This window comes from Jaculus jaculus, chromosome 15 (genome assembly GCF_020740685.1).
Source record: "Jaculus jaculus isolate mJacJac1 chromosome 15, mJacJac1.mat.Y.cur, whole genome shotgun sequence".
Taxonomy (NCBI): domain Eukaryota; kingdom Metazoa; phylum Chordata; class Mammalia; order Rodentia; family Dipodidae; genus Jaculus; species Jaculus jaculus.
The window spans coordinates 36,871,089-36,883,909 of record NC_059116.1 but is presented as its reverse complement, the minus strand read 5'-3'; the positions used below and the strand labels follow the sequence as shown (position 1 = coordinate 36,883,909).

The 12,821-nt window shown below is 56.8% G+C and overlaps 1 protein-coding gene across 21 annotated transcripts in view; it reads left to right on the top strand.

Moving 5' to 3' along the window:
* The window catches only part of Ptprs (protein tyrosine phosphatase receptor type S), a 77,709-nt gene that overhangs the window by 48,260 nt on the left and 16,628 nt on the right, over window positions 1–12,821 (top strand). For 8 of the 21 annotated variants that reach the window (XM_045134676.1, XM_045134660.1, XM_045134669.1 and 5 more), the window contains 8 exons: window positions 2,460–3,041; window positions 3,748–3,881; window positions 4,178–4,322; window positions 8,368–8,673; window positions 9,467–9,660; window positions 9,769–9,795; window positions 11,268–11,385; window positions 12,061–12,669. In XM_045134676.1, the coding sequence (XP_044990611.1) occupies window positions 2,460–3,041; window positions 3,748–3,881; window positions 4,178–4,322; window positions 8,368–8,673; window positions 9,467–9,660; window positions 9,769–9,795; window positions 11,268–11,385; window positions 12,061–12,669 (2,115 nt within the window). The remainder of the gene's footprint in view (window positions 1–2,459; window positions 3,042–3,747; window positions 3,882–4,177; window positions 4,323–8,367; window positions 8,674–9,466; window positions 9,661–9,768; window positions 9,796–11,267; window positions 11,386–12,060; window positions 12,670–12,821) is intronic. The other 13 variants (XM_004654981.2, XM_004654980.2, XM_045134673.1 and 10 more) reach the window with 2 other exon arrangements.

The following is a 12,821-nucleotide window of genomic DNA, read 5'->3' as shown; positions in this document are numbered from 1 at the left end:
ACAGTTGGTTTCCCCCATATCAGACATATTTTGTTGCACCAGTGGGCACATCTTTCCTGGCTGGCCATATAGCCCACATGATCCACTGCTGGGTAAGACACAGATGACTTTCTTTTCCGGCAACTTGCATAGCACTCTCCCACTACTAGTCTGAGGGGATGAGGTTTCTGCTCAGCTCCAGCTTAGGTTCCCAGTCAACCAAATCATGTAATGTCTTCAGCAGTAGGGTCTTAACAAAGAAATAGGTTTTCATATGGCATATTCATAACATGCTTTATTAGTTTCTTAATTTTTGTTTGCTCTTTTGGGTTTTTTTGTTTTGTTTTGTTTTTTGGTTTTTTGAGGTAGGGTTTCACTCTAGCCCAGGCTGACCTGTAATTCACTATGGAGTCTCAGGGTGGCCTTGAACTCACAGCGATCCTCCTACCTCTGCCTCCCAAGTGCTGGGATTAAAGGCGTGCGCCACCACGCCCGGCTTGTTTTGGTGTTTTTGAGGTAGGGTCTCGCTCTAGTCCAGGCTGACTTGGAATTCACTCGGTAGCCTCAGGCTAGCCTCAAACTCACAGCTCTCCTCCTACCTCTCTGCCTCTTAAGTGCTGAAATTAAAGGCATACACCACCATGCCCAGCACATGTTTTGTTTTGATTGCCCCCTGCCCACCTCTTTTTCCCCCATCCCTGCCCCTGATCCCTCTTGGACCATCCCACACCAATCTTTTGGCCACATAGCCACAGGTCATCTTGGCAGCTCAGCTTTCAGGCCTCAAGGCAGAGCTGCGTTCAGAGGTGTGCCAGGCCCATGGTGACCCTTGGCCCCTGCAGGCTTGCTGGCCACTGCCTTGAGGACTGAATGCTGACCAGTGCTCTCAGGGCTGAGTTGTGTGAGGTTTGAGACAGAGAGCTCTACCAGGTGGGTGTAAACTTAGGCCCAGCTAGCAGGGAAAACATGAAAATGAAGTAACCTCAGATGGGAGTAAGAATGAGACACATGACCCTAGCCAGGGTGATAAGCAGGTATAGGGTGGATTTAAACTGTGGCCACTTAAGGACAAAGGACGGCAGCAGCAGTGAAGCGGGAAGAGCCAGAAACCTCTGGCTGCACAGTGAACCACAGGTACAAATGACAGTGCTTTTACAAACAGCTCCTTCAAGAGTAAATGTTTTTATTTTTGAGACAGGATCTCTTTGTGTAGCCAGGCTATCCTGGGACTTGCCATCGTCCTACCTCACCCTCTCAAATGCTGGAATGCTAGGTGTGCACCCTTGCCCATCTGCAAATACCATTCCAAAAAAGTGGAGCTGAGAGAGAGCTTAGTGGGCCAAGTGCAGTCATGAGTTCTGATTCCCAGAACCCACATAAACACTGGACATGGAGGTGCACACAGCACTGGGGTGAAGGTGGTGGTAGGTGGGGGGGGTTCCTAGGACTCCCCAGCTAGCTTATCTAGCCAACTTGGTGAGCTCTGGGTTCAGAGAGACCTTGTCTTAAAAACTAAGGTGGAGCCGGGCATGGTGGCACATGCCTTTAATCCCAGCACTTGGGAGGCAGAGGAAGGAGGATTGCTGTGAGTTTGAGGACAGCCTGAGACTACATAGTGAATTCCAGGTCAGCCTGGGCTAGAGTGAGACCCTACCTCAAAAAACCAAAAATTAAAAAATAAATTAAAAAAAAACTAAGGTAGAGAGCTGGAGAGATGGCTTAGCAGTTAAAGCACTTGCCTGTGAAGCCTAAGGACCCATGTTTGACTCCCCAGATCCCACATAAGCCAGATACACAAAAGGTGAGGCAAGTGCAAGGTCACACATGCCCACCAGATGGCACAATCATTTGGAGTTCAATTACAGTGGCTCAGGCCCTGGCACGCCAATTTTCTTTCCCTCTCCCTCTCCCTCTTCCCCCATATCTCTATAAAATATAAAATAAGCCAGGTGTGGTGGCGCACGCCTTTAATCCCAGCACTCAGGGGGCAGAGGTAGGAAGATCGCTATGAGTTTGAGGTCACCCTGAGACTACATAGTGAATTCCAGGTCAGCCTGAGCTAAAGTGAGACCCTGCCTCAGAAAACCAAAAAAAAAAAAAAAACCTAAGGTGGAGAGTGATTGAGGAAGGTGCCTGATACAGCCTTGTGGCCTACATGTGCACGCGCACATGCGCCTACATGCCTACACCCCACACACATGCTCATACCACATGCACACACAAAAAAGTAAAATGTTTTCGGCTTTATGCCTCACCTGGTTGCTGCTGTTTCCATGTAGGTCCACCATTGTAGTGTGAGGTGGCTGCATTGTGGTGATCCTTCATGGGAGACTCAGGCACACAGGTTCCAGCTGCAGATGACATGACATGAGATGATGTCACTAAGCTGTGGTACTTGCCACTGAAGTCCAGTCTCGGAGAGGGTAGTTGAGGTCAAAAGTCCCAGCCTTTGGGCCCTGAATCACTGTGCCCGCCCACAGCTCTCCCCAAAGCCCCTGGAACCCCCGTGGTGACCGAGAATACCGCCACCAGCATCACCATCACGTGGGACTCGGGTAACCCCGATGCCGTGTCCCACTACGTCATCGAGTACAAGTCTAAGAGCCAGGATGGGCCATACCAGGTCAAGGATGATGTGACCACCACGCGCTACAGCATCGGCGGCCTGAGCCCCAACTCTGAGTATGAGATCTGGGTGTCGGCCGTGAACTCCATTGGCCAGGGCCCCCCCAGTGAGGCGGTGGTGACGCGCACGGGTGAGCAGGCCCCAGCCAGCGCCCCGCGGAATGTGCAGGCTCGGATGCTGAGCGCCAGCACCATGATTGTACAGTGGGAGGAGCCCGTGGAGCCCAATGGGCTCATCCGGGGCTACCGCGTCTACTACACCATGGAGCCTGAGCACCCCGTGGGCAACTGGCAGAAGCACAATGTGGATGACAGCCTGCTCACTACTGTGGGCAGCCTCCTGGAAGACGAAACATACACTGTCCGCGTGCTGGCCTTCACCTCCGTGGGCGATGGGCCGCTCTCTGACCCCATCCAGGTCAAGACCCAGCAGGGAGGTGAGGGCCACTGGGGCTGGGTTGTCCTGAAAAGTCCCCACCACCTGCCTTCCTTGGAGGATCTGATTGGGCCGCTGGAGCCACACTCGGGGTGGTCTTGAGGTCCCCTAAGGGCTGTGTCTGCTCCATTAGCCATGGAATCCCCACAGGCCTGCAGCATGTGAGCCCCGATCTGTCACTGTCCTTAAAGAGACAGATGACACGTCTTTGACAGTAATGGGGTGGGGAGCTTTAACCTTAACACCGTAGACAGGGCTCTTTTCTATGTGTCCCCCCAATCTCTCGGGGTTTCTCAACCTTTTAGGGTCTGGGCTTTCAAACCCTAAGACTCAAGAAGACCCCAAGTGGATGGTCATTGCGGGGTGGGCACAAAATGCAGGTCCTCTTTTAAAGTTTTCTGTCTCCCAGTTTCTCTGTCACTTAATTTACAAGGGGTGGGGAATGCACCAAGATGCCTTCTGAGGGGCATTTTTATTATTTTTTCCCATTGGAAGAAAAGGATGGGACCCTGAAGTGAATGGGTGGTGAGAGGAAGGGCTTCCAGGAGAGAGAACAGCAGGAGGAGTCTGGAAATGTGGAGCTGGGCAGCACTTCCCTGTGGACAGTGCTCGGAGCTTCTTTTCGGGAAGAGGCCTGGGGTTCTTGGTGGATTGGCACCCCTTCACCATCTTCCTCCATTCCCATTCCTTCCCCCCCCCCCCCCCAGTGCCTGGCCAGCCCATGAACTTGCGGGCCGAGGCCAAATCAGAGACAAGCATTGGGCTCTCATGGAGCCCCCCACGGCAGGAGAGTGTCATCAAGTACGAGCTGCTCTTCCGTGAGGGTGACCGTGGCCGAGAGGTACGTGGGCAGCCATGACTGGGGAGCCTGGCGGGCCCCACAGTTCACCTCCCAGGATGCTTGTGGACCAGCCCCTGCCGGGCACTCCCTGCTCCCTGCTCAACCCTGGCCTTGTTTGTCTTTCTTCCTCACTCATGTCCCCCATCACCCCTGTCCTTTCCCTCAACCCACCTCTACTTCCATCTCCATCTCTGTCCCTCCTGTGTCTACTTCAACCCACCTCTACCTCCATCTCTCTGTTTCTCCTGTGTCTCCGCTTCTCTACCTCTGTCTCCACCTCTCTGTCCTGGCTGCAGGTGGGGCGGACCTTCGACCCAACCACGACCTTCGTGGTGGATGACCTCAAGCCCAACACAGAGTACGCCTTCCGCCTGGCGGCTCGCTCGCCACAGGGCCTGGGTGCCTTCACCGCGGTGGTGCGCCAGCGCACGCTGCAGTCCAGTACGTGTCTCGGCCCTCTCGGCGGGGGTGGGGGACGCGGTAGCCCCCGACCCTGGCTGGCCCTAGCCACCACGGGGGAGGGGGGCCTCCCGACCGACCTGTCTCGGCCTTGGCTGTGTCTGCCCGCCCCACCTCAGTTTCCCCCAGAGCAGGTAGGGGTTTGCCATGGGGTCCGCTATGTGCCTAGAAGAGAGTGAGGCCTGTGAGCAGTGGCTGCTTGGCCCCTGGTCCCACAGATTTCTTGCCCATGTGTCCCTAAACCTTCCTCCTCCCTAAGTGTGGGGTTGCTCATGTCCCTGCGGCACTCTTAGGGAGCAGTGGTCACAGCTGCACCTCTGTGGCCCTTCTCGCCCTGAGCATGGTGGCTCGGAGCCCCTGATGGCCAGTGGGTATTTCAGGGTGACACCAGCTTTGGGGGGCGTGCAGACCCCAATACAGGGCTCCAAGTCCCTGGAATGGTTTGTTTTTCCCGTGGTCCCTTTCTCACACCTGGGTCACTTGGTGTCCTCCCCAGCCCTGCTGCTACACTGGGCTCAGCCTTTGCTGCATCCCCACCCTGTCCCTGTGCTTGGCCTGGCCAGTATGGCCTCTGCCTTCATGGCCCCTTGCACCTTCCCTCACCCCTCAGTCATTCACCACGTGGCCACTGAACATTCTGGAAGTATCCTCAGCTCAGCATGGCGACCTTCACACCCTTGGTGTGTGCACATGGGGTGGGTTCTCATGTCAGTCAAGGGTGACATGGACTCAGATGGGGTGTCTCTGAGGGTGGGGACCACAGGGACACAGTCCCCACCAGCCTGAGCCGAGCCCCACGGGCAGCTCGAGGGCATCCCACGTCGCGGCTATGAGGTGGAGGTCAGTGAGGGTGGCCGGCAGAGGTGGCTCAGAGGTGAGTACACACTGGTTTAAGCGAGTTCACAAACACGGCCCACCCTGTGTGTCCCCCACTCCCCTGGGCTGTGCACAGCCCAGATGAACCCCAATCCTTTACCCTGTCTGTGACCACCTTTGGCTTCATATATGTGTGTCCCATTTCCCACACAAATGTCCCCTCCTGAGAAATCATGCAAGTTGGGCCGGATTGTGAAGGTCGCGACCGCCAAGGTCAGGCCACGTGCGCGCCGGGGCGGCCCAGGACAGGGAGAAGGGACTCCCCGCTTCTTGCCCCAAGACTCAGGGCCAGGCGTGTCCCCTGGGCTGCGGGCCCCCTAGGCCATGCAAGGGTAGGTGTGGGTCAGACCACTTGCTGACCGCAGGTGTCCCCAGACGCCGCTGTCCCACCTGCCCACCAGGAACCGCAGGGTGGTGGCCACGCTGGGGCCCGGAGCCACCAAGGGCTCTGCTTACATAGCCTGTAACCCGGCACCCTGTCATTCCCTTCCTCGTAAGAAAGTCTTATAAGTTAGCTGTTGAAGAGCGGAAGGTAGGTAACAAGACTGGGAGTTTCCGGAAGGCGTCTTTCTTTCTTTTATTATGATTTTTTTTCATCATCATCACCATCACCCTTGTTTCTTGTTTTATTATCATTTTTTGTTTTATTTTTTTTTCTCCCTGTTTCTCAGCAAATCCATTCCTTCCAACACATTTCCTGTGTTTTTTTTTTATTTTTATTTTTTTTTATTCCTCCATTCCTGCCTGGCTTCCTCCTGGGCATTCTGGGCTGGGGTGGCTGGTCAAGAAATGGGGGAGTTCCCCCACCCTCCTGGCTAGTTCCCCAGGAAGGGAGGCTAGAAGATCATTCTAGATGAACTGAGCTGTTAGGGTCGCCTGTGGGGCCCATGAGCACACAGTGCATGAGGTCCAAGCTCAGACCATTTCTGGGGCCTAGAGCCGAGCATGAGGGTGTACATACAGTAAGTGCCAACAAACATGAGGCCAGAGGACAGATAAGGAAGGCTCATGGTGGAAATGCTAAGGGCCTGGATTTGGGGGACTTCCAGATACACTTCTCCAGTCCAAGCTGAGATCCATAGTCCTGCTCTGGAGCCCAGACAACCCACAAGCTACAGCAAAGCCTGTGTTTGAATCCCCACTCCTCTGCCTTGTGCCCATGACAGGCAGCTGGTTCTGAGGGCTCGTCTCTGTCTGCAAAGGAGACTTGCTTCTGGCCTCTGGAAAGGGCTTAGAGGTAGTACAGGGGTGGGCAAGATGTGGACCCACACCCAATGGGTGCACAGCTGACCTGGGGTGGGGCCTGGTGGCCGATAGCTCCCACACCTGTGGGTTGTAAGGTTGAGATCTTACATGCAGTGTTGAGTGGGTACCCAGGAGACAAAACAGCCAGTGGGACTTTCTCAAACCCGAGGAGCTCACACAGTAGGTGTGCAGGACACAGGATGTATCATCAGCCATTTCTGCAGGACAACCCCTAGCCCATAGCTGGGCTTCATGTGTGGTGACAGGGACAGATGTCCCTCAAAGCCTTGACTACACACCTGCCGCACTGCGCATGTGGAAGCAATCTATAATGCAGACTATTAACATCCTGCCAGTCACATAGGTGTCCCCTAAGTTCCACTTGCAGGACTCTCTGGGGCACATAATCATAGGCTCTCAATAAATGGAAGCTACTAATCGTTGGTGACAAGCTGACCCTGGTGCTGGTCATACAGTAGGTGTGCAGAACATGGAGCTATGAGGGTTCTGCAAGCCTCTTGGCATAGTTTCTGGCAGTAAGTGCTCAGTAAGAAACACTTGCTATAAGGGAGTTGGCCTGGTGCTAGGCACATATGGGGTGCTCAGATGTGTGCCATCATCAGTCTGAAAGGTCTCCATACGGGTGCCATGTTCACAAAGCACAGTCCCCTGCAGATAGCAAGTGCTCAACAATGAGAGACTGCACCATTGTGGGAGTTTCCTCAGTGTACACAGGGCACAGGGCACAGGCCCACAGCACTGCTTAGTATGTGAGGATGTTGGTGAGGAGGCACACCATAGATGCTAAGTATATGGGCTTTTAGCCCAGCACCCACACACAGTAGGTACATAGTAAGTGGGAGCTGTTAGCACAGTGCATCGCACACAGTAGGTCCAGTATATAGTAGGTGCTTAGTGCATGCAACTGTTAGCCCAGTGCAGCAGGTGCTGCATAAAATGATAGACACTTTTGGTTTTTAGAGGACTATGACCACAGTAGGTGATAAAGAAATGTGATGGCTGTGAAGGGCAAAAACCAAGACTTGTGCACACAGTAGGTGTCCACACTGAGCTGTAGTACCATATCCTGGTCCCGACCCAGCAGGTGTGGGGCAGGCCAGCACTTCAGTTATTACTCTATAAAGCACTGGGCATGCTGGCTGGTACCTAGTAGGTGCTGAGTATAGATGTGATATTCCTCAGGCCAAAAGCCAGTTTCCAGGACAGCATTGGAGTCCCCGGTAGCTCACACGTTCAGCAAGTAGATATTATCACATCTGTTTGCACAAGATAAGGCCCCCTCAACACTGTGCAGGGCACACAGTAGGTATGCAGCCAATGAGTGCATCTGCAGCTATCTGAATGGTGCCTGGCACATAGTAGGCCCCAGCACACTCTGGCGCTGTTACCATTGGCAAGTGAGCAGCACATCGTACTTGTTCAGCAGATGCGTTTACTGGTGTCCTGCGGGGGTCTTGTCCACTTCCTGGCACACAGTAGGTGCTCAGAATAGGGTTTGATTATAGATCCCCTTGTGGTGCCAGGCACATAGTTTCTAGTCTGAATCTCTGGCAGGTCTGTGATGTCTCAGGTGCTCTTCCTCTGACAGAGGCTCTGGGCCTACTGCATGGCACACAGGCCTGATGCCCGCGAGAGTCCATCGCCACCCATCCTGCCTGTCTCGGTGTCCACACCAGGGAGCACAGTGGTTCTTGGCCAGCCCTCCCTCCACCCACTCACCCACCGCCCATCTCACCTTCGGTTGACACCCACCTCTTCTGGGTTCGACTTCTCTTTTGATTTGGTTCTGTTTCGTTGTCATCTTCTGTTTTATTTTCTCTTTCCCATCTTTTGTTCCCCTCCCCCCGCCCATCCCACCTCCCCGCCCCCACGCTCTCCCCGATAGAGCCGTCAGCCCCCCCTCAAGACGTTACGTGCACCAGCTTGCGCTCCACGGCCATATTGGTAAGTTGGCGTCCGCCGCCGCCAGAAACTCACAACGGGGCCCTGGTGGGCTACAGCGTCCGCTACCGACCACTGGGCTCAGAGGAGCCGGAATCCAAGGAGGTGAACGACATCCCCCCGACCACCACCCAGATCCTCCTGGAGGCCCTGGAGAAGTGGACCGAGTACCGTGTCACGGCGGTGGCTCACACAGAGGTGGGACCAGGGCCCGAGAGCTCGCCCGTGGTCATCCGCACCGACGAAGACGGTAAGCACCCACGCGGCCCAGGACATCCCTCGCAGGCTCGGCTCGGCTCAGCCTGGCCCCCCTTGGAACCTTCTGAACCATGGGGCTGGTGGTCAGAAGGTGGGAGCCAGAGAGCTCTGCCTGGAAGAATCCAGACCTCTGACCCCGTGAACTCAGGGCCATGAGAATGGGTGAATGACCGGCCCTCAGCCTCAGAAATCCAAGGATTACACTCTTAAGTGGGGTCACTTAGCATTTGTGACTTCCTGTACCCTAAGAGGTCTTGCCTAGAAGAAGTCAGCAGGATGTGAGGGACAGTGGCAATCACTGTGGCAGCACAGGCCAGTCCCTGAGGTGTGTTATTGTCCTGGTGGCCTCATGCCCACCAGGAAATGGGAAGCAGGGAGGAGCTAGTGTGGAGTCCCATGTGGAAGTGAAGACACTCTTGAGGGCAAAACCCCGGGGTGGGGGGGTGATGGGAGGGGAGCCAGGTACTGTGCCAGGGCACCCACAGAAACAGTCCTGCGTGCCTAGACTGCTGGGCTTGTGCTAACCTCAGGGCTGTGGAATTGGTTGTCCAGCCCTCAGTTTCCCCACCTGTACAATGAGAGCAAGCAGCAGGGACGGAAGCTCAGCAGAGTTCGCTGGCTGTGTGGCTCGGGTGCTGGGGGTGGTGAGGCAGCAGGATCCCCAGGATCTGGGAGGACTTCGGGGGGCAGTGCTCTTCTGAAGGCAACCACTCGGTGCCCTGGTACAGGGTAGGGCCAGGTGTCCCATGTAACGGCCCCGCCGCACCTCCCCTCCCGCCCGCCAGTGCCCAGCGCGCCCCCTCGGAAGGTGGAGGCGGAGGCGCTCAACGCCACGGCCATCCGCGTGCTGTGGCGCTCGCCCACGCCCGGCCGCCAGCACGGGCAGATCCGCGGCTACCAGGTCCACTACGTGCCTATGGAGGGCGCCGAGGCCCGCGGGCCGCCCCGCATCAGGGACGTCATGCTTGCTGATGCCCAGGTGGGCGGGGCGCGGGGGGTGGGCGGGACCCCCGGGCGTGCCACCGTCGTCCCACCCCTGCTCCCTCTCACGTCCCTCCTCTCTCCCCTGCGGCCGCCTCCCGCTCAGTGGGAGATGGACGACACGGCCGAATATGTAAGTAGCGCCCCATGTCCTGCTGTCCGCGGGCGTGCTGTGCCGTGACTTATGCACGACTCTGGTGGCAGGGTCTCCTCCCGTGTGACCCCCGCCTTCCCGTCTTCTCCCACTATTACCACCCGTTACTCATGGTGTTCCAAAGCCGAGAGCAGGATTGCTGTGTGACTTGGACAAGTCGCTGCCTGTCCCTGGGTTGCCTCAGCCCTTGTGATGGGAGCCAAGGCTCCTCTAAGGCTCCTGGGCCCCCACAGCTTCAGTCATGGGTCCCCCAGGGTGTTCCCAACCTCAGACCCTGAGGGAAGATGGGAGGCACAAAGGAGGAGACCCTCTGTTTGTGTATCCCTGTCCCATGTCCCCTGTTCTTTGTGCTCCTCACTGGGGTCCCCCATCCTCCCCACCGGGCTGTGCATGTGTGTGCATGCGTGTGTGCCCACATGTGTGCAGGAGAGACAGACACGCATGTGTCATTGGCTGAGGTTGTTATGGTGACAGGGATGACCTGAGTCCCCTCCTTGGGTTGGCAGTCCAGAGGAGACAGGCTGTGGTAGTGAGGCACCGGCTGTCTGGACAGGCAGGCAGGCACCGGCTGTGGTTGCACAGGGTCTAGTCGAGGTAAAAATGCTCCTTGCCTGCAAGTCCTCACCTAGCCTCACAGGGCCTTGTCATGTCTCGTTTCTGCCGTGATGTGTAGATTAAATGGCCTTAAGCACATAGGTGACCACTAGCAGAGTAAGGTGACTAGAACCGGGAGTTTATGCCACTGGGCTTGTCTTCCACGGCCTCACTGTGTAGCCCAGGCTGACCCACTCACGACCCTCCACCTCAGCCTTAGCCTCTAAGTAATTGGGATGACAGTCATGTGCCGCACCATGCCCAAATCTCTGATGGCATTTTCAATACTATTTGATAATTAAGTTTGTGGAATTTTATTTTTACCTCTGATAATTTGACTTTTATCTGAATTGGCTTACAAAATTTTAGAAGATGTAACTGTTGGTTTCCTAAGTTGGTGTGAGGCATCCCCAACACACCAGTGTAGCGGCAGAGGACACGGCCTGTGCAAAGGCCCTGGGGCAGGATGAGCCTGGGTGACATAGGAGCAGCAAGGGGGCCTATGTGGTGCAGCAGAGGGAGAGGGTAGGACAGGCAGGGCCTTGTGGCTGCCAAAAGGACTCTGATCCCCCCCCATACACCTGGAGGTGGAAGTCGTGGAGGGCTATGGACGGGCTCACGGCGCCCTCTGGTGGCTGCGGCGGGGAGGACAGACTGTGGTTGATTAACTGGGAACCAGAGTGGTGACTGTCAGATGTGCCCATCTCAGCATGGCGGTGCCACGCATCCTCACTGCCTGTGCATGAATTTGTCTGCCTGTGTCGCTGATACCGGATGCTACATCCTCTTTGCTTGACCTTGTCACTGGGGAGAGGGAGGCAGAGCTGGCCCATTGCTGACCCCATCCTCACTCACAGGAAATGGTCATCACAAACCTGCAGCCTGAGACCGCGTACTCCATCACAGTAGCCGCATACACCATGAAAGGCGATGGCGCTCGCAGCAAACCCAAGGTGGTGGTGACCAAGGGAGCAGGTGCGACATCCCATCACTCTCAGACCCTTTGCCTGTGAGGACCCAGTGTTTCCCAGCATTATCAAGCCTCTGTGGTCCCAGGACCCACTGGCAGGTGGAGTAGCATGCAGTGGCGTGAGGATGTGTAGAGGGACTCAGGGTCAGTAAAGACCACACCCTCAGCAGCTCCTCGGCCCCAGCTCCCATGGGATGGAGGCTGTGTCCTCCGGGCTCCACTGTACTCTCATCTCTGCCAGAGTGGGGCGCTGCCCACCTGGTTGTTTCCTCCAAGCTGGGGTGTGGGGATTAGGCTAGTGTGGCCAAGCAACAGCCAGAAGATCCCTGGGGCCCATTAGAAACCCACTCTGCAGCTTCCCGACTTCCTTCAGGGCTCTGTTTTTCAGCAAGCCCTTCTGCGATACCTTCACAGTGATAAAAATGACAGTGCATAGCTGGAGGCCAACAAGCCTCTCATCCCAGTACTCAGGAGGCTGAGGCAGGAGGATCACTGTGGGATAGCCTGGGCTACAGTGAGGCCTTGGCTGGGATGTCCCTACCATGGAAATGTGCTGCCTCCTGTCCCAGCCAATGAGAGACCAAGGCAGGAGAGTGAGCCCTGGAGTTAGACAGCCAGGGAGTGCTGCAGTCCTGATTTTGTGAGGCTCCTTGGCCCTGACATCTGCCTGCTCCTCACAGTGCTGGGCCGCCCCACCCTGTCGGTGCGGCAGACGCCGGAGGGCAGCCTGTTGGCGCGCTGGGAGCCCCCAGCCAGCACCAGCGAGGACCCGGTGCTTGGCTACCGCTTGCAGTTTGGCCGGGAGGACTCGTTGCCACTGGCCACGCTGGAGTTCCCGCCCTCCGAGCACCACTACACGGCATCGGGCGTGCACAAGGGGGCCACGTACGTGTTCCGGCTGGCGGCCCGCAGCCGCGGCGGTCTGGGCGAGGAGGCGGCCGAGGTCTTGAGCATCCCTGAGGACGTGCCCCGCGGCCACCCGCAGATCTTGGAGGCGGCTGGCAATGCCTCGGAGGGTACTGTCCTGCTGCGCTGGTTGCCCCCCGTGCCCGCCGAGCGCAATGGGGCCATCACCAAGTACACAGTGGCCGTGCGTGAGGCTGGCGAGCTGGGCCCCCCAAGAGAGACCGAGGTGCCATCTGCAGCCGAACCAGGGGCTGAGAATGCGCTCACACTGCGGGGCCTCAAGCCGGACACGGCCTATGACCTCCAAGTGCGGGCTCATACAAGCCGGGGCCCTGGCCCCTACAGCCCCCCTGTCCGCTACCGCACGTTCCTGCAGGATCAAGGTAGGCGCGCGGCAACCCCACACCACAGCAGGACGGGCCTAGCGCCCAGCCCCCTGCCCCTCCCCTGCCCAGGTAAGTGGTCACTGTTCTGTTCCGTGGACGCTCAGCGAGTCCAGGCCCCGAGGCTCCAGTGCTGGCTCAGGTGGGATGTG